This window comes from Triticum urartu, chromosome 5 (genome assembly GCF_003073215.2).
Source record: "Triticum urartu cultivar G1812 chromosome 5, Tu2.1, whole genome shotgun sequence".
NCBI lineage: Eukaryota > Viridiplantae > Streptophyta > Magnoliopsida > Poales > Poaceae > Triticum > Triticum urartu.
The window spans coordinates 369,797,852-369,824,087 of NC_053026.1; the positions used below are offsets into that span (position 1 = coordinate 369,797,852).

General features: G+C 43.8%; 1 protein-coding gene across 2 annotated transcripts; it reads right to left on the minus strand.

The window, feature by feature from the left end:
• Positions 1 to 14,441: 14,441 nt before the first annotated feature.
• LOC125509090 (E3 ubiquitin-protein ligase At1g63170-like) lies at positions 14,442 to 19,657 on the minus strand. Of its 2 annotated transcripts, none has more exons than XM_048673972.1 (5): positions 19,406 to 19,657; positions 18,007 to 18,821; positions 16,476 to 16,610; positions 16,106 to 16,403; positions 14,442 to 14,996 (listed from the first exon to the last, which is right to left on the minus strand). In XM_048673972.1, exons 2-5 carry the CDS (start codon positions 18,576 to 18,578, stop codon positions 14,760 to 14,762), a joined length of 1,242 nt encoding a protein of 413 aa, XP_048529929.1. In that variant the 5' UTR covers positions 18,579 to 18,821; positions 19,406 to 19,657; the 3' UTR covers positions 14,442 to 14,759. The 2 variants fall into 2 exon arrangements, with proteins under 2 accessions (XP_048529929.1, XP_048529930.1); XM_048673973.1 differs by lacking the exon at positions 19,406 to 19,657 and having other exon boundaries at positions 18,007 to 18,278; positions 18,320 to 18,529.
• Between the last annotated feature and the right edge of the window lie 6,579 nt (positions 19,658 to 26,236).

A 26,236-nucleotide genomic window follows, 5' to 3' on the forward strand; every position in this document is an offset into this window, starting at 1 on the left:
AGCCCCCATCTCCCTCGTCTTGATGTTGGTCTTCGTTCCTCCTTGGCGGTGGCGGCAGAGGAGGAAGGCCTGCGTTGCCGTGCGGGCGATCCTCACGAGGCTGATCTCTCCAACCTCCCTCGCGAGGCTGGTCCTGCCAGCGATCCTCGCGAGGTCGGTCACGCCACCCTTGGCGAGGGCCATGGTCTTCCCATCGTCCGCCACCTCTTCCTCCTCCTCGGCCATAGCCCCTGTCGTTGCGCTCGGGGCGTCGGCCGACACGTCCATCTCTCACGGCCCTGAGCTCTTGACATTCGTTGGTGTTGTGGGTGTAGAGGTCGTGGTACACGCAGTACCGGCTGCCCTTGGATGACTCAGGTCGATCCCTTCCTCTCTTGGTGTCTGGTTCCGCTGCAAGCACGGCAGCCCCCTTGCGCTTCACGTCCTTGGCCTTGGGCTTCTTCTCTTCTGGGTCGGCAGCCGTGAGTTCAAGGAGGGAAAGGTGCCCTTCCTTAGCCCTGGCGCACCTGGTCGCCAAGTTGAACAGCTCCAGGGATGTGCACAGGTCTTCATGGATTGCTAGCTCCTCCTTCATCTTGATGTCGCGTACGCCATTGGAGAAGGCCGAGATGATGGCTTCTTCAGTCACCTTGGGGATCTTGAGGCGAGCGTTGTTGAAGCGCTGGATGTATTTCTGCAGGGTTTCCCCTTGCTGCTGATTGATGCGGCGCAGATCGCTCACGGCCGGGGGCCGGTCGCGAGTGCCCTGGAAGTTGGCGATGAAGCGGGTGCGCATCTTGTCCCAGGAGGAGATCGTGCCAGGTGCCAGGTTCAGGAGCCAGGTGCGGGCCCGTCCTTGAGCGCCATGGGAAACCAGTTCGCCATGACCCTTTCGTCTCCGTTGGCGGCTTCGATGCATAGCTCGTAGAGCTGTAGGAACTCCGCGGGGTCCGCCGTGCCATCGTAGCGAGGGGGCAGGTCAGGCTTGAACTTGCCTGGCCATGCGACGCCGCGTAGCTCGGAGGTGAGGGCACGACAGCCTGCTGTGGCCACCGGTGCCTTTTGCTGGTGCTGGGCTTGTTCCTGGGGGTTACCGCGCGCCGCCGCTTGGAGCAGCGCGGGGTCTTGGCGTGGAGGTGCAGGGACGCGATCTTAGCGCGCCGGCGCTGGGAGCGCGCGAGCACCTTCTTGGGGACGAGGGATCTCTTGGCAGCTCCTTTCTTGTTGCGCAGGTGCCGGACGCGGAGGGTCTCGCCCTGGGACTGCGTGCCTTGGAGCCAGGGCGCCTTCTTGGGGAGGAGGTGGTGGAGGCACCTCCTGATCCTCGCCTCCTACGCGGAATGGAGGGCGAGGCAGCGAGAGGGACGGCAAGGGGGGGGGCTGCGGCGCTGACGAGCTCGGTGATGCAGGCGAGCCAGTCCACGTAGAGGTCGTCGACGGGGCGGTAGTGCAGGAGCTCTCTTGCCAGGAGCAGCGCGGCATGCGCGTCTGTGGGGGCACGATGGGCGTGGGACGACGAAGCGGCTGGAGTTAGCGACGATGTGGCGGTGTGGCCCTCCCGCTGCACCGAAGGATGCTAGGACGAGGCCTGCTGCTCGTTCCCCGCCGGGCCGGTGGCGGCGTTGGCGGCAGGCGACGGGGAACGACGAGGGCGTCCGCCAACGGGCGCCATTTGGGCGACGCGGGTGGCAAGAGCAGCTTGGCGCTCGGCGCGAGCCCGACGAGCGTCAGCCATGGACACGACGGAAGATCACACGCGAATAGCGGAAGAAAGATTCCGGCGCACCCCTACCTGGCGCGCCAAATGTCGGATTTCAGGTTTCGGCAGACCCTTGAGGTTCGAACACTGGGGTGTGCGCGGAGATCTCTCCCCTACCGATCTACGTCCAATCTCCTCGCGTGATCTAAGCTGGAAACAACGAACAACACAAGGGACACGAGGTTTATACTGGTTTCGGCCACCGTTGTGGTGTAATACCCTACTCCAGTGTGTGGTGTGGTGGATTGCCTCAGGGGCTGATGATGAACAGTACAAGGGAAGAACAGCCTCGTGAGAGGTGTTCTTGAGCTGGTGCGATGAACTGCTTGGGTGAGTTCAGTCGCCTCTCTCTCTCTCTGCTAGGGTTCTACCAGATCTCTCAATGTCTCTCGACCTTCTGTCTGATATCCCTTTCCTCTGTGGTGGCTAGCTCTATTTATAGAGGCCCTGGGCCTCTCCCCAAATAATGAGCGGGAAGGGCGCCAACAATTGGCCATTTTGAAGGGGAACATCTAGTACAAGTTATCCTGACCAAAGGTGGTCTTCGGCTGCCAAAAGTACAGGTGATGACGCCGTCTTGGGCTCCACGGTGACCTCCGTCCTGCTGCTCTGCTGGTTTTGGTCTCGTTGCACCGGAATGGTAACCTTTGCCTGATGCCTTGGCATGTGCTTGCCCCCTTTGCACCAAAGGGGAAACAAGGATACTGCGCAGGCCGGCGCCCGCCTGGTCTCGATCGTCATGGCTTGCGTCACGGGCTCCTCGCAAGGTACCCCTGCCTTGATCTCTCCGCCTCCTCGCGAGCCCGCCTGATGAGGCTGCCTCTAAGGAAGTTTTCTGTCGTCCGCCCCACGAGGCTTGGCCCCTCGTGAGGGTCTTGAGCTTGAGCTGATAAAGATGGGCCGTGTTGGGCCCCCACTTGAGCCACGCCACAGGCCGCAGGCAGGCAAGTCTAGGGACCCCCGTTCCCAGAACGCCGACAAGTGTTAACTCTAGGAAGTAATGATCCCACTATTTTGGAGGGTGTTGAATCTTATTGTAATAATTTTAAAAGTGGATTTGGAGAGGTCATGACTTTATTTAGAGATGAATCCACTACTTTGGAAGCGGTTTCAATTGATTATGATAACAACGTTGCTATCTATGATGATTATGGTGATGACATATATGCTATAAAGAATAATGATAACCATGAAACTTGTCATCATGATTTTAATTTTCAATTGGACCATGCCAATCAAGTATCACATGATAGTTATTTTGTTGAATTTTCTCCCACCACTATTGATGAGAAGAAATTTGCTTATGTGGAGAATAATAAAAATTCCATGCTTGCGGATCATGAAAAGAATGCTTTATGTTATAGTTATATTGTTGAATTCATTCATGATGCTGAAAATTATTATGAGAGGAACATTTGCTTTTACATATCTCAATAATATCAAATTTCCTCTCTATGTGTTGAAAATCTTGAAGTTTTGCTTGTTTTACCTTCCTATGCTAGTTGATTCTTGCTTCCATAATTTGTTTGCTCACAAAATCCCTATGCATAGGAAGTGTGTTAGGCTTAAATTTTCTTGCCATATGATTCATGATGCTCTTGTTATGTTTGAATCCTTTGCTTTTATGTGAGCATCATTGAAATCATCATGCCTAACTAAAAGGCATTAAAGAAAAACACTTATTAGGAGACAACCTAATATTTATATCTACTATATTTTTGTGTTCACATGATTAGGCTACTATAGTAATCATATTTTATTTCTTTCTTTTCAATAAAGTGCCAAGTCGAGCCTTTGGGATAGTGTGGATGATAGTTGACTTGATTCTGTGCAAAAACAGAAACTCTTACGCCCAGTTCTGGAATTTTGTAAATTCACAGAAACGTGTTTTTGCGCTGAACTTTTTACAGATGATTGATATATAAATTCCCCATGTTGTTCTAACTTTTCAGAATTTTTAGAATTGCAGAAGTATGGTCATTGTCCAGATCATTACAGACTGTTCTGTTTTTGATAGATTATGTTTTCAATGCATATTTTGTTTGTTTCCTAGTTTCTATGGCTTATATTGCTCAATATAAATTGTGGAAATGATAAGGTACAGTAGGCATTGTGTGAAAACAATTATGAATCTTGTCTTTGACAGTAACAAAGTGAATGGTTTGCTTTTTATCGTACTAACCTATCTCACGATGTTTCGTTAAGTTTTGTGTGATTGAAGTATTAGTTTTGGGTGAGATATCAATATGAGGAGAATAAGGAGTGACAAGACCCTACGCTTGGGGATTCCCAAGGCACACCCAAGGTAATATTCAAGTAAGATCCAAGCAACTAAGCTTGAGGCTCTTTCGTCTCCAACATTATGAGTAACCTCACTTGGAGCTATATTTGCATTCGTCACATGATATGTCTTTTTCTTGGAGAATCATTTTATTTTGTTTTTATTTGATTGTTTTTATTTAGAATAATGTTTTGTATCTTTTACTTCAATAAAAAATTCAAGTATAGCCTTTGCCATGCTTATTTTGCAAGTCTATATGTTGCTGTTTGAAAACGGAAAGTTGCACGCTAGTGCGTGAATTCTTGAGAAAAGTTAGAATGTGATAAAATGTTGCTTTTTGAAAAATAAGATATGATAAATTTTCTACTGTGTGGTAATTTTTTAGAATTTTTGGAGTTAGATAAGTATGAATCTTCTTGCATTCTTTACAGACTGACATGTTTAGGCAGATTGCTGTTATATTTGCATATGTTTGCATGTTTAATAATTCTATTTGAGAATAGGAGTATTAAATATGCAGAGGATTTTAGTATGCAATGTTAAATAATAATTTTAGTGATTTGCAACAGTAGAGAATAATAATATTATTGCATTGATTTATACTAACTTATCTCACGAGTTCTTCTTGAGTTTTTTGGATGACGTTTTTAAGATTAAGGGAAACCATAATATAAAAGGAATTAAGGAGGCATAAAAGCTCAAGCTTGGGATGCCTAAGGCATCCCAAGATAATATTTCAAGAAGTCTCAAGCATCTAAGTTTGGGGATGCCCTGGTAGGCATCCTTCCTTTCTTCATCAACAATTATCGGTTAGTCTTGGTTGAGCCTAAGTTTTGGCTTCTTCACACGTTGGGTGCTGTCCTTGGTGTGTCCTTTTATTTTATTTTTGCTTCCTGTTTTAATAAAATACTTAGATCTGATTTTTTTAAATAAGAGAGTCCTCACATAGCTACCTATTTACTTAACTACTCCTTTGATCTTCACTTATATCTTTTTGGAGTAGTTTGTCGAACACTCTCATGCTTCAGTTATATTATTTTTAGAGTTGATAATAGTGATGACAATTTGCACAAGCTATGAAATTGGTCCCGAAGTGATGGGTATTCGAGAAGGATATAATAAAAAATTTCATGTAGATCATTGGATATGATAAATTTGATTCCTTGCAATAGTTTTGCGATATGGAGATAATAATATGTGAGTCATGTTGGTGAGCAATTGTGCTTTAGTGGGAATATTGGTGTTAAGGTTTGTGATTCCCTATGCAAGCACGTAAAGTCAATAGTTATGCAATGAAGTTATATCCTACTTATGGTGCATTATTTAGTGTTAGTTATGTTTAATGCGTGTTTATGATCATCTTCTTTTTTTGGTTGGTCGCTTCTCAATCTATTTGTTAGCCTTCATTTGTACTAAGCGGGAATGTTTCTTGTGCATCCAACTCCTAAAATGCAAAGTTGTGCCATATGAGTCCACCATACCTACCTATATGCGGTATTTCCATGCCGTTCCAAGTAAATTTGCATGTGCAACTCTAATTTTCAAAATGAATTTCCGTTTTGTGTGCCCGTACCACTCATGAAGCGGCAGGGGGTGGCCAATATTTTCCATGATAGGTATTTTATTCTCACGATGAGTGTTTATTCACTTGTCATTGCACGAGAGTGTGGCAGGTAATAGGGATTCCCAGTCCCGAAATGAAAAATACTATGATAATAAATTCCTTGGAAATTGTTGGTATGGAAGGCACGCGTGGATATGGCTAGCCATGGATTGTGAAAAATGGTGAAAAGGAAATAAACTTTACTTTCTATTTGGGAACTGCCTATAATTTGTCTAGCATGGAAGATATTGGGAATTCTTGGTTGTTTTCGTTGACAGGAAAATCATGCCTCTCAAAATAATTTTATCTCTCAACTTAAGCCTTGAGCTCTGACACCTCTACAAAACTCTGCTTCTCTCTGCGAAGGGCCTATCTATTTACTTTTATGCAAAAATATATATTTTGAGTCTCCATCTTCTCTTACAAAGCACCAACTAGGGAACACTACCGTCATACTTGTGCATTGGATGTAGCTAATATTTGAGTGTGTTTCATGAATGGATCAATGATTGAGCATAATGGGCTAGGGATAGCTTTCTTTAGCATTGATATTTTGAAAGACATGGTTGCTTGTTAGTATGCTTGTTCACTGATGTCTTCATGTCAAATTATAGACTATTGCTTTGAATCATTCAAGTCCAAATGTCCATGCTACAAAAGAAAAGAGCATGTGATAGGTAGCATTCCACATCAAAAATTCCATTTTCAATTGCTACTCTATCTTGATGAGTTTTATGAGAAAGAGTTGGGGTTATGATGCTACGAAAAGTGATTGAAATTATCATTGTTCAAACTTATGCACTATGCTAGCATTCACACTTCATAAATTATTTCTTTTATCATTTACCTACTCGAGGACGAGTAGGAATTAAGCTTGGGGATGTTGATACGTCTCCAACGTATCTATAATTTATGAAGTATTCATGACATGTTTACAACAATTTTACATGGTTTTGGTATGATTTGAATGGAACTAATCCGGACTAGCACTGTTTTGAGCAGAACTACCATGGTGTTGTTTTTATGCAGAAATTGAAGTTCTCGAAATTGGACGAAAATTTTGGAGATTTTTTATGGAAAAAAATGAAGAATATTGGAGCAAAGAACCACTGGAGGGGGCCCTACTGCCCACTAGGCACAAGGGCGTGCCATCCCCTCTGGCGCGCCCTGGTGGGTAGTGGGCCCCTTGAGGCCCATCTTAGCGTGAGACCGACGCCAAAAAATCCTATAAATAAAGAAACCCCCAGAAATAACCCTAGATCAGAAGTTATGCCGCCGCAAGCCTCTATAGCCACGAAAAACCAATCTAGACCCTATTCCGGCACCCTACCAGAGGGGGAAATCATCACCGGAGGCCATCTTCATCATCCCGGTGGCCATCATGATGAGGAGGGAGTAGTCCACCCTCGGGGCTGAGGGTTTGACTAGTAGCTATGTGTTTGATCTCTCTCTCTCTCTCACGTGTTCTTGATTTGGCATAATCTTGATGTAACGTGAGCTTTGTTAATATAGTTGCATCATATGGTGTTTCTCCCTCTATCTTGTTGTGATGGATTGAGTTTTTCCTTTGAGATTTCACTTTTAACGGATTGAATACTTTTATGGATTTGAGAACACTTGATGTATGTGTTGATATGAATACCCGTGGTGACAATGGAGTATCATATTGATTCACTTGATATATGTTTTGGCACTCAAATCGCGGATTCCCGAGGTGACATTGGGGTAATCTATGCATAGGGGTTGATGCATGTTTTTGTCTGTGTTTCTCTGGTAGAAATCTCGGGGCACTCTTTGAGGTTCTTTGTGTTGGATTGAATATCGAATCTGAAATTGTTTGATGCATATCGTATAATCAACTCACGGATACTTGTGGCGACATTGGAGTATCTAGGTGACATTAGAGTTGGTTGATGTGTATCATATGGTGTTATTTTAGTATGAACTCTTGGGCTGTTTGTGGCACTTATAGGGATAGCTCGATAGATCGATCGGAAAGGATATTTTTGAGGTGGTTTCGTACCCTGCAGACAATTTCTTCATATGTTCTCCGCTAGATAAGAACTTTGGAATGATTCTTCATCGCATGTTAAGAGATGCTTATATGATCCAATTATATTAGCATTGTTGAGAGATTGCACTAGTGAGAGTATGAACCTAGGCCTCATTTTCAAGCATTGTAATACCGTTTGTGCTCACTTTTGTTACTTGCTACCTTGCTATTTTTTATTGTTCCTATTACAAAAATCAATATCTACTATCATTACTACACTTGTATCACCATCTCTTCGCCGAACTAGTGCACCTATAAAATTTACAATTATATTTGGTGTGTTGGGGACACAAGAGACTCTTTGTTATTTGGTTGCAGGGTTGTTAGAGAGAGACCATCTTCATCCTACGCATCCCATGGATTAATAAAACTTAGGTTATCCACTTGAGGGAAAATTACTACTGTCCTACAAAACTCTGCACTTGGAGGCCCAATACGAGTCTACAAGAATAAAGTTGCATAGTAGACATCATGTATGTCTCCGATTGGTGGGGTTATCTCTTGTCTCTTCCTTGTTCTTCGATCCTGCAGGTACCTAGGATATTGGAGTTCGATCAATGAGGTGGTTAGGAGTAGGGAGGATAGGAAACGTTATTCTAAACACCAATTACATGAAGGTTTAGTACGGTAGCGGAAAAATAGAAGTCAAGATTGGACCGACGGGGAGAAAAGAAAGGACCGTAAGGCTTTGTCACAAATTCAACTCCATTTACATAATAGTATTTTACAAGAAGTATTGAGCGAGAAAACAGCCGCCGCTCTATGGTAAAGCTGGAAGGGATTGGCATGACAAAAGATCTCACTAGCAAGATGCATCTGAAGCAAAAAAAATATTCCTGCACAGGTTACTCGAGGGAGGTAATGTTTTGAATCATTAGAACTTAAAGAGATTATATTCGATCTAGCTGCAATGGATGTTAAGTATGACGAGGAAGATATGACTTTAATGTTACTATGTTCACTGTCAAGTTCTTATGCCAATTTAGAGACACCATATTATACAGTCGTGATACTCTCATGCTTAATAAAGTTTATGAAGCTTTGAACTCTACGGAGAAGATGAAACTAGTGGTGCCTCATGATGGTTCAAGTTTATCCCAAGCCGAGGGATTATATGTTCGTGGCAGGACCAAATAGAAGAACTCGCATATGGAAACAAAGGCAAAAGTAAGCACGGCTACAGGGGCGGATCGTATTCCAGGGCAAAAAACAATATTGCAGATATTGTAAGAGAGACGGGCATGACATCTCTTAGTGTTTCAAGTTGCAGAACAAAGAAAAGAGTAATGGCACATACAAGCCGAAAGGTAACAAAGAAGGTGAGAATTCTGCTAATGTTGCTCGTGATGATAGTCCCGATGATGCTTTTATTGTTATTGTTGGATGTGCTGAGACCAATGATGATTGGGTACTTGACATTGCATATACTTTTCATATGTGCTCGCATAGAGATTGATTTACTACTTTTGATTCTACTACTACTGATACGGGCTCCGTTTTAGGTTTTGATAATTCACCATGTAAGATTGAAGGCATAGGTTCCTTTCAAATCAAGATGTTTGATGGCACAATCAGAACTTTGACATATTTTCAATATGTTCCGAATATGAAGAGAGATCTTATCTCTGTGAGCGCCCTTGATGCAAAAGGGTAAAGTATTCAAGTGGAGATAGACCAAAGGTTCTCTTATTGTGATGAAAGGTGACTTAAGTTTGACCAATGGTATTTACTACCTTCGAGGTTCTACCATTTTAGGTAATGCTACTCCGTTTATTTCAAAGAATTCTGATTGTTATGCTGCTAACCTTGGGCATATGCGCCTTAGACATATGAGTTAACTTGGTTTGGCAGAGTTAACTAAGAGAGGTCTTTTTGATGGATATGAAACTGGAAAATTGAAATTTTGTGAGTATTGTATTTTCGGCAAGTACAAGAGGGTGAAGTTCAACACTTATAAATTCTAGTACTGTGTTGGGCTAGCCGTAGTACAAACGGTGTGGGGCGCTGCGTTGACATCGACGCGTACGAGTACAACTCGTTTACTTGTCCTTCAAGAACTTCTATATATTGCCTCTCATATATACCCCATGTAGTCGCACCTAAAGACGACTAAGAGCTTTGTTCACGACACATCACGAGGTCGAAGAAGACTTTGACGCCCCAAAGGACTTGGTGTATCTTTCAATTTCAATTAAGAGTGTTTATGTACGGGTTTGTGCTACTTAATATATACTCCCTCTTGTACAGAAATATAAGAGCATTTAGATCACTACTTTAGTGATCTAAATGCTCTTATATTTCTTTACAGAGGGAGTACATTTTTTGTCTTTAAAAAAAACCTCAAACACCCAAAATAAACCATACAAGATAATAATAATTAAATGAAGTAACCAGTCATCAGGAAAACGCCGCTGGTGTTGCAAGCCACATTGTGGCCACCATTCTGCCAGAGCACACAGAACCTGGTATCTTTGGAAATAGACGAGATCACGAGAGGGAAATATTCTGTCCTGGCCTGGCCAGCTGCCACCCACCCTGCACGAGGGATTTCCAAAGCTAGGCCAGCAGCAGGATGTCAACATTCCATGAAACTTCTCCATGACATCGACGTCTTCGCATCAGACAAAAAGTTTCCCTGCATAAACATCTCTCGTGTTTCTTAAACTAATCAGTCATCAGGAAAAACGAGCTAACCGCAATGACAACAGCTGGAATAGGGGGGTTGTTCTCTGGCGTGGACTGCAGACATTCCGGCCTTGAATTATTGTGAGCATATTTGCAGCTGCCGGCCATATGCAACATGCCACCCAGTACATGTACACATGCATGGGAGGGGCAGCTGTAAGTCGCCACCTGCTTTGTGCTTGCTGAATGATGGCTTTGACTATCTAAAATGTTAGCTTCTGCCTCCTGAACATGCTTACCTTACCTCATCTGGAGATTTGAGAAAATAACAAGCTGTTAAAATAATGTGAGAATGGTGCCAGAAACTGAGGGCCACTAGGGTTTTAAAAACATCGTAATATGAAAAACATGGGAATATGGTATCATGACATTTGGAATCCTGAGATTGAAAACACTAGAATCGGTAGCGGAAGTTGTTTGGTTGCATCACGGGAAAATCATGAGAATTTTTATATAGATATTGAGTGCATGTCATGCTTGTCAAGATACAAAATGGACATAGGAACATGAAAAATGTAGGAATAGATATCCTGACATTTGGAGTCGTACATGAACCAGGAAAAACACATGAACTTTCTATTGAGATCGCCATCAAAAACTCCCTATTGAGATATGACACCTAAACTTGCTAGAAATTCTATGGAATCATGATGTTGGAGAAAAGTCAAGAGGAATTTTGGAGGGGTTACTCCTTTGAATCAAATGGGCTCTAGAAAAACCTCCTATGGGTTCGAATCCTACAAAATTGATTTAAAATTCGTTTGAACTAAAGAAGCCATAGAGTAGGAAAACAATCCACACAACTTTTGGAGAATTTATTCCTTTGAAATAAATGGATTCAAAAATTCCGAGTGGATTGGAATCCTACAAAAAATTCTTTGCACCGAGGCCATGCTGATTCCATACCTCTCCCTCCAGGCCTCCAGCATCTTCCTCACCACTGCTTTCACATAGGTTTTCGGTTATTCAACTTCTGCTCATACATGACAAAAACATCATTTTGCCTGAAGCAAATGTATATGTTCTTATGGAAACTTGCCTCCATCAATTTCTCAAATGTATCAGCAACAATAGGTTTGTAGGAAAGAAAACACTGTACACCTCCGATCCAAAATAAGTACTTCCTCCGTCCGGGAAAAGTTGTCCAGAGCTTAGTTCATTTCAAATTTTACAAAAAAAAACCTTTCAGTTTTAAATCTAGTGCTAATCCCCCCCTCACCTCTGCTTCTTCCTCCTTCGACCAAGCGGCCGCCGTAGCCACCGCCGGCAGCCGCCGTAGAAAGAGCGGGCGACCACCTCCGCCGACGCCCACCTGCGCCGTAGCCCACCTGCGGTTGCTCAGCCGCTACGAACGTGGGCCGTCCGCACGGAGGCGAGCTGCCCCGCCGCTGCGAACGTGGGCCGTCCGCACGGAGGTGAGCTGCCCCGCCACCCAGCCGAGGCTGCTCCTCCAAGGCGACCACCTCGACGGGCGCCTCCTCCTCGTGGCCCTGCTCGCCGGTTCCTCACCCCCGCGGCAACCCCAGCCGCCGCTGCCGACCCCGATCGCCGCCCCCCTCTTGAAGAATTCGGCAGGCAGGGCAAGGCGGATCTTCCCCGGCGGAGAGAGGACCACGCAAACCTGCTGATGCCACAGCCGATTGCTTCTGCTGATTGCCTCTGGTGATTGCTTCTGCCCTCAACTGCTGATTGCTTCTGCTGATTGCCTCTGCCCTCGAGCACCTCGACTGCTGATTGCCTCTGCTGCTGTTGTTGGCTGCAGGTACAGTGCCAATTGCAGTATCAATTTCATTTTGTCAAAGAAGTGCTCCATCAGCATCAATTGCAGTGTTAATTGGAGTATTAAAATTCTCAATTGCAATGCTGATCTACTGCTGATGTTATCTGAAATTTACAGTGTTTTGTGTCTGTCAATCATACTCCATTCAGTGTCCTGTGTCAGAAATTTGGTGAAGTGAAGGTGAGGTGAAGTAACTGAATTCACTAGCATAATCTGAATCAAACAAAGTATAGTTTGAATTCACTAGCATAATCTGTTATAGAAACTAGAATGAGCCTTCTTTTTTTACCCGCCCCCGACCCCGACGCCTCTGGTACTCCGCCTCTGTTCCTGCGAAATCTTGATCACATTAGAGTAAATTGTTCATTTGTTCCTGCGAAAGCTTGATTGCAATCAAAATTAACAGGTTATACAAAGAGTTTAATTGATACAGAGAGTTTAATTGGATTACAATCGAAATTCATTGTCAGGGTCAAAATTCAAAGTATTCCATGCTTGTCCAATTGAATTAAAAACATGTCCCTAAAATTGGAATATTTGAATTAGCTAGGTTTATTCTTCTTCTTCTTCATAAACAGAAAAAAGATGAATATTGCTGGTCTACTTCATAAACAGAATATTCTTCAGTAAACACTTGTAAATCTAGAGTGGTTATAAACTTATTTTCTGGAATCATCAATGTGCATTGCTGGTACTAAAAATGCACATTGCTCATATGTTCAGAGATATAGACAGAGCTAACCAAATGTTCAGAAGATCCTTACTGTAACCAAATCATATGCTAGCTACTGTCTATTGCTTTGCCTATGTTCCTTTATTTTTGAGAATGAGCTAGCTTCTAAAGAAATAAAATGGATACTGTATTAGTCAAAAATAAATGGCTCACTTGTTCCTGGCAGAAAATCAGGACTAAATGTTGTCATCGCCTCCTCTGTTGATTTGAAGCACCAGCAGTACGGCAAGAAGAGTTGGCAATTGAAGCAGCAGCGCCACGAATTGAAGAAGCAGCAGCGCCACGAATTGAAGAAGCAGCAGCAACACATCAATAGCAACAGCAGGCAATTCTGGAGACAAGAGGGACAACATATCAGTTGAAATAACAGCAGCAGATCAACAGAAATAGCAGCAGCTTGCCGGTGGCCCTACTGAATACAGCAACGCAGAGAGCATCAACCAAAATGAACTTTAGTCCATGAAAGCGCAGAGTTTAAGCTCTATTCAGCAAATGAAAACAGCAATACAGACTAACTCTCTTGCTCTCTTGCTCGATGGTCTCGACGAGTAATTTAGATTACAGAATAAGAATAAGAACAAGGGCTTGAGGATGTTCCTATGAATTTTGATGTGTCATGTTTCTTTAAGGAATGGCCATGCAACAGAAGAACTGAGAGAGGGAGTATATGACTTCTCTCAATAAAATTCAATTAAATTATGGAGCTGAATCTGACCTCCAGCTCTACAAACTGAAAATTATGGAGCTGAAAATTATAGAGGCTGTCTCATGCAGTAAAATTTAGTGAAATTTTACAAACTGAAAATTATGGAACTGGTTCTGATTTCCAATTCAGACTCCAGACACCACAGGCACCAAAATTGAGCAGGGAGCAGCGAGACCATTAAATTTAGCTAGACAAGATTTCATAGGAGAGAGCCTGTAGGGGTGTGTGCTCTGCACGTACCCTATGAAGAGGAGAGATCCGCCTTCATATCCGCCGGAAAAGGAAAGGTGAGATTTTGCTCTCCCCAATTTGAAATTTTGCCGGCGGCTCCAACATCTACATCGAGGCGCTGGTGGAGGCCGACGGCGTCTTCCGCGCCGCCCACGACTGCCTCTTCCTCTGGCTGGACGCCGCGCCGGGGATGCTGGAGTGGTACACATTCGGCCTCGTCGCGGGCAGGGATAGGGAAATGTGAGTATTTTAGGGAACAAATCGACGGGCAGGGATGGAGGGAGCGGTGGAGCTGGGGGTCGCGGCGTGGTGGAGCTGCGCGGCGTCGCCGGTGTCGCAGGGGAGCAGTGGAGCTGCACGAGCGGAGTTGTCGAAGGGGATGATGGACTGCGGGTTCGGTCAGAGTTTCTTCAAGGGTTTTTTTGCAAAAATGTCACGCGGACAACTTTTCCCGGACGGAGGGAGTATCATGGTTAAAACCACGACACTTATCTAGTAGCAAATATAGCATTTCCAAAGCAACAAAAACGTTAGACTGGTGCTGCCTATTTGGTGCATGGTGCCAACCAAGAGAAACTCACAGTACTGGCTATTAAACAAATACCAAGCACAATGATAGCACACAACAGAATGCCCTCGAAGTTATCATTCTTCCTTCGACAAAATATATCATCCTTCCCTGCGCTCAGAAGTGAACTTCGTCTCTTTATTTACAAGCTCGACGTCAAATGATAAATCGGAATATAACATCACCTCCACTATACCACAAACATGCCATTACAAGCATCGGGTCTCCACTTGCTGTCATCCGTTTAGTGAATCAAGCCTAACAGTCCGACAGAAAGCAGTTTACTGCTTTCCTTGAGAATCAGCACACTGAATCCCATGAGCAACACTAGGCATACAACAAACAACAAAGCAAGCGTATATCGAAGCAAAGGGACGTGTTCTATACACTAAATCTTGAGCTAGCTACACCTCTTCCTGCCATCCTATCAACACGGCGGCGGCCAAAGGGCAATCCAAAGAATGATCGAACCACGCCTCCAATCTCTGTCTTGCAGAGTGGGCATACTGCATTTATCTTGAGCCATTTATCGACACATTGCACATGAAACAAATGGTTGCAAGGAAGCTCGCGGAGCTCATCGTCATCTCCGTACTTAGTAAGGCAGATGCAGCAAACCTGCACCAATATTAGAAACTTTGACAGTTATAACTTGTAAATCATGCCGAGAAAGAGCAAATGTGTCCCATATGAGTGTATTAGAAACTGATATGGTAAAGTATTTGGAGAACTTGGGGGGCAGCAATTTGGCCTACACCTAGCTAGTAGTATTTCTTTTGAAAAGAAAAATAGCAAAACATTTTACAACGAGCATGCGTGTGTTTGAACCACATGCACATTCTCATGAACAAATAATATGTGTAGAGCTCTGCGCGAAATCAGACAGAGTGGTGGGCCCCAGCTTATCACATGCAGGATGTTCCTTGCTGATGCTCTAAGAGGGGACATGCTGTTGAATAAGGAGACAACTTGTGAGTCATGCTGAGAAAGAGAGCAAATGTAGCCCAGATGGTGAACATTGGAAATCGATATGGTAGAGTATTTGGAGAGCTAGGCCATGATTTAGTATTGGCCAAATTGTAAAGAGTGGACACACTAAAAGATACTCCCTCCGTCCCAAAATATGTGTCGCTGATTCTAAATCAGTGACACTTATTTTTCAGCGACACTTATTTTGGGACGGAGGGAGTATTAATCTAGCCACGTGGAGTACATATTGAATAAGGAGATATCAATGCATGGAAGAGGAGTTCACATGCTAGCAAGAAAACTAGAATGATTTGAAGGTTCATGGGAAGAATACGTGGATATAGTAATACAGAGAAAAGTGTTCCTTGAAACCAAGAATATCTGTCAAAAGCACTTGAGATCAATCTGTGCTACACATTGAGAATAAAAATTATATTCCTATGAATTGTCTGGTGAAGTAGTGCACAAATATCATGAAAAACAATACCATCTATTAATAAATATTCTAAAGTAAGGTACACACAATAAATGTTGCAGCATAACACTGAATTGTTTGGTGAAGTAGTTCACAAATATCACGAAAAACAATACCAACTATTGATAAATATTCTAAAGGTACACACAATAAATGTTGCAGCATAACACTTGTGTTGAATGAAGCTATCGTTCCTAAACCATGGAGCATATGAAGCTCAATAGCAAATCCTTGCAGTATTTGTTGAATATCATGACACAAGAAAAGGATGCAGAATACTCACAGCATCTTCAGCAGAAACAACCCTTTCCTTTTTAGTTCCTGGGCCCAGGATGCCACCCTCACTAAGATTCTCGGAGCTCGAAGCATGATCAAGCACCCAGTTTTTGCTTCGTTTTGGTTTAAATTTGTAGATTGGCAATGCATCAATTAGCTCTTGAGTAGCTCCTCTACTTTGACCCAAATCCTCTTGGAGGCGCAAAACGGAAATTAAGCATGGAAAGCAGCAGCATATCGCTGCACACATGATGAACGGAATGGCATACCCAACACAACTAAGTGCAAGGAACGCTAAACATAGCCTATAAAGGGGCAGCAAAATCAGTTGGGAGTTCAACAAAAATAATGGAATAAACACAGAGCAGTGCAGTTACCTATACATATTTGGAGCGTCCTGAGCATCTGATGAAGTGCCACGCCCACCAAAAATCCACACATTGCCAACAACAAACCATATAGCAAAGAAACAGTCTACAGCTGTCTTGGAGTGATAAGCCAATATGCTAGGCCTATAAAACATAATCACATCAAATAACAGCATTCATTCACTTCAAATTTAACATACAACCAAGTACTATAAGACCCCACATCACCGAGTTCTACAAGTTACTAACCAAATAAGAATACTTTAGACAAGAGTAAAATAACACCGGTTTAACTCTAGTTAAAGAGGATATGTTATGAACTTATGATCCACATAGCTGCATACTTCTGTAAAGCACAACACAGAAGGGGCAATCATCAAACCAGTCTAGTCAGACATGTGAAGCAGGCATGGTGATATTATGCTATGGCATAGGGAATTGCCCTAGTCCGTGGAACAAATTTCTACTATGTCTTCCTATACTTCCATAAGAAATAAGCAAATGGAAAAGAAAATGAGAATATATGATAACTAAGTTGTAGAATATTTCCTGTATATAGGCATATTTCTAGTTCTTTTTTGGTGAGGCTTTATGTGGTAGTTACTCCCTCCGTTCCGAATTACTTGTCACAGGTATGGATGTATCTAGATGTATTTTAGTTCTAGATACATCCATTTCTATGACGAGTAATTTAGAACGGAGGGAGTATATGCTAAAAGATATGAACGCATAATTATCTGCTGTGCCACTATATTCTTTAACTTTGAGGTGATGTGGCACACTAAGATTGACACTGGACATGTCGTTCGAGTGGCATACACTAATTACATTGGTCCATATTAAGTAAAGATATCAGCAAGATTTTGCCCACAAAAGTGAACAGTTCTACAACTATTTGCCATGTGGAATAAAAAAGCCTATGAAGTTCTCCTTTCCAAATTCACAAATCTTGGAAAGCCGTCAAAAGGTGTTTCTTTTGCTGAGTGTTTAAGGCTGACAGGCTTACTGGCAAACCAAAAAAAGAACATATACTTGGGAGATAAGCATGGAAAGGAAGAAGTTCTGAAAAGAAGACGTTGAAATCTTTTCACAAAACACTCCTGTCCTGATTTACAGAAATTGTTGTGGTAGCTTTATACAATGCTATACTGTAAAATAAAACTGCACATATATTATCTTATCTCTACAAACTGATAATTGCATTTGCTTATTTTAAAGGTTTTGCTTAAGCTTTTATAATTTTTATTTAACTCTTATCTCAGATTCGTTTTCACACTGTACATTTTTATATACCTACTACATAATTTTAGTAAACAAGCGTAAGATCATACAAAACTAAACTAATTGTGTGATGCTCTAGAGGTTGCCATTTCATTCAACTTAACCATTAACTTCTTCCTTTCACCATTTCAGATTTCTGGAAAACACATATAAGACCATAAGATTTAAAATGCATAGGAGTGTGACTGCATAGAAGGATTCCTCGAGATGTAGAAGCTTAGGGAACTCAAATCAAAATTAACACGGAGTTAAATATCACCTTGGACAAGCAATTGTGATACACCCAAGATGCAAGACAGTGCCACTGGTACGCTGATTGCGTCCTTCTGATGAAGATGAAGTCAAAGTAGGATAAGTTGTAGGTGGCTGTTCAGGTTCTTCCTCTGAAGGTCTGTTTCGATGGACATAGCGCCAATATACAAGAGGAAGACTTGCAGTGCAGCCAACTGTATAACCAATTATCCATGCAACTAAAGGGGCATGGGGAAGTTCATGTCTTGACAAGATGAGGATGACAATAGCAGCTGTAATCTGTGCTACATACATGACAAATTCAAACGAGATCCATAAACCAGAATTCCAAAGACTTGTTCCACGACCATAGAAACTATCTCTTCTAGGAAATGATAAATTTCTGGAGCTGTAAGCAGTTGGTGACGTTGATGCTGAAGACACTGGCGATGACGTTCGCGTGCTTGTTGAAGGCCGATCTTCCTGATGTGGTTCATCCGTATCACTGTGCAGATCTTGATGACTGGTTGATGTTGATGCGGTTTCCCCATGTGCTACATTTATAACATGCTCGTGTGCATCGCAGTTAGCATGCTCCATCAATAACTTGAATTTGAATTTACAGATTTCCAGATTAGCTCTAATCACACAAGAGCAAGTGCATAGTCATCATGGCTAACCATATCTCATTCCCCATATTTTTTGACTAGGGGCTACAAAATGGCCATGTTTTGGTGAAAATACAGCTGAGCAGAATATTGATTCTCAGTATAATCCACTGAATTTAGTTTGTCAATTAGGATAGCTTCAATTACTTCAAAGAAGATCCCAGTGCCTAGTAGGCTACAAAATTGAAAACAAAGAACCTGTCATAAACCTATTTTAATACATACACAAAGAATTGTAGACTTATAAATGCATTATGTAGGCGAAAGTATGATCAGTGGAGGCCAATTGTGAGAAATAAAGCAGTAAAGCGAAGCATATGAGGCATATAACGAGTCTGCGTATAGCATTTCTTCAAATACTATCCTGTTTATTCCAGTAGACAGGAATATCATGATGTTTAACAGGCCATGGGCATCAGTGCAACACATGAACGTTCCCTGAAAGTCAAAGCGCCTGATGAATTTCAATCTGCATCATAAGTCGAATTTTGTTTCCCCCAGCCATTTTTTTTTGTACAGCTAGTTGAATAGGATAGTACGAAAGTATTGAGCAATATTTTTTTTCTGCACAATTAATAAGGGCCTGACTCTTTATTCTAAGACTAATATAATCATACTAGAAAATCAATTCTGCTCAATATCACTCCTCTCCAACAACAGGGCGGATCAAGATGGCGTGCCGCGTGGGCGCACCGGCACACCCAAAAATCGTGAGCCTCGGCGTGATTGAAAAAATCGCTAGGTGAAACAACCCCATACCTCAAAACCCAATCGCCTGGGACGGGGTGGAGACAGCGGGAACGCGACGTCCCGGCGAGGGAGGACGGGAACGGCGATGGCGGCAGCGCGCGTGAGAGGCGAGAGGCGGGGGCGGGGGGCGGGATTGAGGCGTCGGCGGCGACGCTGAGGTACGGCACGGCGGCAGCTGCAGCGCACGGTCGTCGACTATAGGAGAGAATTTCGCCACGCGGAAGAGGGGGCAGAGCGGGGGTCCCTTTCGCGAGAGCGACTCAACCCATTTCCTCCCCTCATCCTCGGTGAATGGTGGATGTCCTGTGCGCTCTTCCGTGCTCCCAGTCCAGTGATCCGGAGAAAGGTGGAGGGTGTTGTCCGCCCGCAATGATTGGTTACGGACGTGCTGGTCTATGGGGCTAGTCTGTGCAGGTGGAAAATGGTTCGGCGCTCGTCTTCGCGTGCCAAGAACGTGTCGGTCCGAGCTCTGCTTTTGTTTTACTTCAATTTGCGGCCAAAAGTAAGAGCAGTCTAGCACAAGCACAATCGTCATGTATGCGGTGGACTTTTTTTTAACATCAGTATAGAGTACAGACACAAGCACTCATATATACGCGCATACACTCATCCATATGAACATGCATACACACACCCTACCTCTACTAGTAGTACACCCGTGCGTTGCTACGGACTACAATGCATACAAATAAATCACACAAATGGTCATATCCAAGATCAAATCTTATTCCTCATACATCCGAGCATGTTAGGACATTAAGCAAGCTTCACAAAATTTAACCGTCTGGATAGTCCCCCCAGACTACAATACATACAAATAAATCACACAAATGGTCATATCCAAGGTCAAATCTTATTCCTCATACATCCGAGCAGGTTAGGACATTAAGCAAGCTCCACAAAATTTAATGCGGTCCCAACACGAAAACCCCACCCCACAACGCACACTTATCTTTCTTGTCGGACATTCCACTTACCGCTCGGATTCCCGTCTTAACAGGACATTTCTCGCTGGGGCCCTCGTTATTAACTCTTGAAGCAACCAACAACCCTTCTGTCCTAACCAAAAAATTGTACGGCTTGATGAAAATAATATATGGACTGCTCGCTCATGCTGTTTGTTGCAAAAAATCTCACATGAAATGTTATACATATGTCACATTGGTTCACTATCCTATCTATAATGCCGTGACAGTAGTTTAGAAACTCTCCTAGCACTCCAAATACCAGCAACAAAATCACCAAATATATAGCATCCGCAGCTACCATGAAATAGGACACTAAACAACATTTGCAGCAAGCAATCAATTTATCCACCAAGCACACTGAGCAGAAGCAACAAGTTATCAAGATTTCTTCTACTCACAGAACTGACAAATGTGACTAACTCTGTAAGAAGCTTTGCCTTCAGAACCTAAAAATGGTGTAATCCCATCACTACTTCAGCCGCTCTCTGATCTCAATAGAAAACATGGAGATCGTCTGAAAAACATAGTACACTTCGGCTGCACTTAAATAAGCTTGCTAAAAAGAAACTTCTCAAGTGACGTAAGAAAAAATATAAGTAACTTCCACTTGACAGTCGCATCATTTGACTTATAGATTTTCAGTTAGCATGGCAACTGAAGTGAGTCTATTGATTAAATTACATAGTTCATTGTTAAATGCTAAGCACAGATTTAGAAGAGTTTCCAATGCTCATCTGTCAAATATGCTACTGTATACTTAGAGCATCTCCAGCCCCCCCCCCTCCCCCCCCCTCCCGAGGAGCCTTTTTTCTCTGCCGGCGATGCAAAAAGGGCAAAAAATGGCCCAGTTGTGCCCCCCAAGCCCCCCCCCCCCCCCCAAACAATTTCAAAAAGGCTCGCCCTGTATCCACTGCTAGTAGTGTCTATAAAAGAGCTCTTTTTCCCTACATCGGCGAGTTAATACTTTGATCTCTATCAACTGGAAGCACAGATAACTATATTTAAAAACAAGAACATCTGCTATCTTCATGAGTAAATAAAATAGTAAAAAAGTAGATGACCAAACCCAAATATTTTCATGAATGTTACAGGTCATTTTTGTTAATGTGTAAGTACATCAAACATGTTCTAACAAGCAGGAAAATTGTAGAAACATTCAAATGATGAGCAGTTCCTAATTCCTATCATGGAATCACTGCATGATGCATTGCACTGAGCACCTTCTGTGTGATATGGAGATGGGCAGAGGCAAAGATCAAGGAATTAAAATTCGAAAAGAATAAACAAGCTATCAGTAAGCCAATAGAAATCGACACAAAAAAAATAAGTAAGTTTACTTCAGTAGCCGATAGGGATCGACGCATTTGGAGACATAACTACCACAACAAAGATTCCATCCTTGTAATAATAGCCTTAGTGCTGAATTATACTCCTTAAAATATGTCTCGGGCATTTTCTTCAAGTACCTTGTAGGCAACAAGAATGACAATGATTCTAGGGAATGAAATTCTCTCGCAAATAATCTGACTTGTATTGTAAATTCATCTAGCTGTATGAAAATCAAAACCAATCATTAAATAGGTTATCCAAAGAATTGATAAACAGACTTTAAGAGCGAAAGTGTTTTAACCTGAACTTCCAAGAAATCATCAAAGCAGAAGTGGCTTCCCTCCCATCAATAAACTTCCAGGTGAACAGGAGAAGCATGACCATGGAGAATCATACCTGAATACCTTAATAGAGAGTCATAACTGTCCTGGCAATAGCACATCTCTTTGTCCCTCCTATATTCTTCAATCACATCAGAATACTAAAATTGACCATATATTGTTTTGAAGAGAACAAAAATGATCGATCAAACAATTGGTCTAATTCAAAAGTTTGTGTCCTTCATTCTCATAATCGTCAGTCTTCTTAATCAACTTCTTCTTGCAATACAACATCTTTCTCCCAGCCCTCAACCCCATCCATCTTCATTCATAACACCATTTTTTAACCCTCTTTTCAAAATCAATCAGGTGAATATTTGAGAGCAGTAATTTGATCTCCCTCCTTATTGATTAGTAGACATAATATAACATTAAATCTTTCCATGTGCAGTTGCTGGCAACCTCTGTCATTTAGTGAAGAGGTGGTAGTTGTGGTGTCAGCAAAAAAATTAAAAATAATAATGCATTGATGTATTGCAAGTTTCTTGAGACCAATATAATAGCTTTGAAGATTTCCTACACCAATCCCGGTCTCATGGCATTCCAGACAGCCTATGTAGATGAAGCAAGTGCAACCATATCTTGTAAAAGAAAGATATATCAGCTTCACAAAGGTACTCCTGAAAATATCTCAATTAAAAATACACATCTCTCTATAGTTCCACCTTCATCATAATGTTACCGTCATATGGAAGAAAGATATATATTACAAATATCATCCATATGTCAGTCAAAGGCTGAACAATTACTATTATGAAATACAAAAATATTAGACGTGATGGAAGATGGTTTTAAAAACACCAACAACACGCACTCGTATTTTAAAGTCTTCATACTATAGAGTTATCTCCCTGCAAGTTATGTGTGCTAAATAATCACAACACTTGGATAGCACCTACACATGGGATTATATATTCAATTCACATAATCAGTTCTTCTGCTTCTATAAATTAAGAATTGCATAAAAAAAGTACGTGTCTATCTAGGGATAGTGCTAGATACATCCATTTAAGGGACAAGCTTGGGACAAGCTTTTTCAGACAAAGAAAGTATAAGATAAGGATTTGAATTGTTGACGCAAGGCCGGTGGAGCCGTGCATGGTCCACTTGCAAAGTGCTTTCGAGCATGACCGTCGTGCACATAGTGCAAAGCTGGCTGAAGGAGTCAATAGATTGGATCCCGGCAAGACTGCACATACTTAACGTTGGCTGCCCCTACCTTGATTGATTCCCATGCTGGCAAGGTTGCACACATAGAGGAAGACTCGATGGATTCTTGCCGGCTAGAAACGAACAAAAGCAAGCACGCAGGTGATGTCTATTTCTTTGCAACAGATGCGTGTCGCCTGACGCAATGGGGGAGAACAATATGTATATAGTGATTTTACCTCAATAGATATTTTGGTAGCTCCACTCCATTAGTATGAAATTTGTGATGTTGAAAACCTGAAAAAAAGGAAAATAATGATCTCAATGGCAATTGTGTCAGCTGTTGAATAGGTACGACATTTATTTCAGGATTACAACTGTTCTCTCTCATTGAACAATGGCTTGAATTCTTTCAAGAGAGAACCATACAGTAAAAAGCTTCAGAACACAATGTACTCTGAATCAGGTCATATTCAGGCCATATACATCGAGCTTATACTACCAAAAAATATCAGCTAGAAATCTAGCAACTATCTTCAAGACTCAAGAACATGAAAGAGGAATAATGACCAAAGAATATTGAATCAAGATTTTTTTTACAATGTCATGAACCTGGTGCCAACGGCGTACTCGCAGCGGCCGATGAGCCTTTGGCCACTGCCTACATTGCGCTCGCGCACGCCGCTTCGTTGCTGCCGCAAGCACCGGCCACACTCCCCGCCGCAAGCAGCTGAAATGATGGAACTCCATGCCATCATAAGCCATTCCAGATGTTGAATTAAGGCTAGTACGACATCCCATATTTGAGGATTGCACCCGGAAGATTGCACTCAACACGCCAGTTGAAACCAAGATTAATAATACAGATACAAAGAAAACAAAGATAAGCGGGAATAGGATGTTGATGGCCTGCTCATCTTGGTCCCTCTAGACCCAAAAAGTTCGTTACCTTTGTAGAAAAAAGATTTTTTGGTTCCCCTGGTATCTAGCACCAGCGACAATTTCCTATTGTGGCGACACCCCGACATGGCCCTACTTAAGCTCCTTCTCGTTCTTGCTTTGGTTCCGGTCCGGCAAACCATACCATATTCCAAATATTTTTACACTGTAGCATCCTAAAAGTTCTTGTTGGAATAAGCCACGGTGTGTGTGGTCGGGCGCGACGGATGTGCGTGGGACGGATGGGACGCACTGATGTCGTCGGGCTCGTCGGGCTTGTCGGACGCGTCGGTGACGCGCAGGACGGGCGGGACGTGCGGGACGGAGCAGCGTGGCGTGTGTGTAGTGTGTCTACTAGTAGCGTGTGTGCGCGCGCATGTGCATGGCGTGGTGGTACGTGAGTCTACAGCCATGTGAGCTAGCTAGGTGGTTAGATGCATTGGAAACGGCCGGTTAGCGATGCACTGGAAACGGCCGCGATGAGCGCGTCGTGGGCGCATGTGGCCGGGCATGCAGGTCGTGCGTGCGTGCCCAGCGAAAGCGTAGGGGCTGCGCTGCAGTTGGCTACAAAACTGTATGCTCTTGTGTTTATTTCACGAGGCAGTTGGTGCTTTGGAAAGGAATAGTAACGGGGCTGTATGTAGCCGGGTGAAACTCCAGTGCTGTGTGCTCCTCCTTCTACCTCCATCCATCCGTGTGAGAGAGCGGTTCCAACAATTGGTATACAGAGCCAGGTTCGAGGGGCGGCCGTGGCGCGCGGCGGCGTCCGCCGTGCGTGCGGTGCACGGCGGACATGAAGGTCTTGGCGTCGTCAACGCGTGGCGAGTCCACAGCGGTGTGGCGTGATGCCGGGCGTATGGCGAGCGCGTGGCATCGGCAACGCGCGGCGAGTCCACGGCGGTGTGGCGTCATGCCGTGCGCGCAACGAGCAGCGGCGATCGTGGAGACGAGGAGGTCACGGAGGACCTGCGTGGTGGCGTAGAGGCCGCGGCGGCTCGGCGCGACGACCGTGGAGGCGCTGCGCTGCGGTTGACGGCGCAGCGGTGCAGGGCAATAAGCGCGGCGGCGAGCCGGGCGCAACCGGTGCGTGTTATGGGTGCGTACCGGACGTGTCGGGCGCGTCGGGACCGCGGACATGGACCGCGTCGAGGCGCTGGACCTGGTTGCGTAGATCGTGTACGTGCGCGGCGGGAGCGCGGGGACGTGGGGAGTGCGGCTACGATGACAACGACGACGACGGACTCCTCTAGGCCGTGGCTTAGGGTGTGTGTTGGAATAAGCCACGACGTGTGTGGTCGGGCGCGACGGATGCGCGCAGGACGGACGGGACGCACTGGTGTCGTCGGGCTCGTCGGACGCGTCGGTGACGCGCGGGACGGGCGGGACGTGCGGGACGGAGCAGCGTGGCGTGTGTGTAGTGTGTCTACTAGTAGCGTGTGTGTGCGCGCATGTGCATGGCGTGGTGGTACGTGAGTCTACAGCCATGTGAGCTAGCTAGGTGGTTAGATGCATTGGAAACGGCCGGTTAGCGATGCACTGGAAACGGCCGCGGTGAGCGCGTCGTGGGTGCATGTGGCCGGGCATGCAGGTCGTGCGTGCGTGCGCAGCGAAAACGTAGGGGCTGCGCTGCAGTTGGCTACAAAACTGTATGCTCTTGTGTTTGTTTCGCGAGGCAGTTGATGCTTTGGAAAGGAATAGTAACAGGGCTGTATGTAGCCGGGTGAAACTCCAGTGCTGTGTACTCCTCCTTCTTCTACCTCCATCCATCCGTATAAGAAAGCGGTTCCAACAGTTCTCATGTCTTCCAGTACATTATCTTTTGTAGAATCATCATATATAGCTCTTAGTCTATGTCCTCCCAACCTAATGCAAAATGAACAAAATCAGATATCTATACATCAGTACATAACTTAGCATATACTCCCACCGTCCTATAATATAAGAACATTTTTTAAGCTATATCATGGAAGGGAGTAGTAGACAAAGTACTGTTTCAAATAATGGTTCCTAAGAGTAAGGTTAACATTCCCAACAAGACTTGTGAGCATCTTCGAGCAACATACAAGCCACCGGAG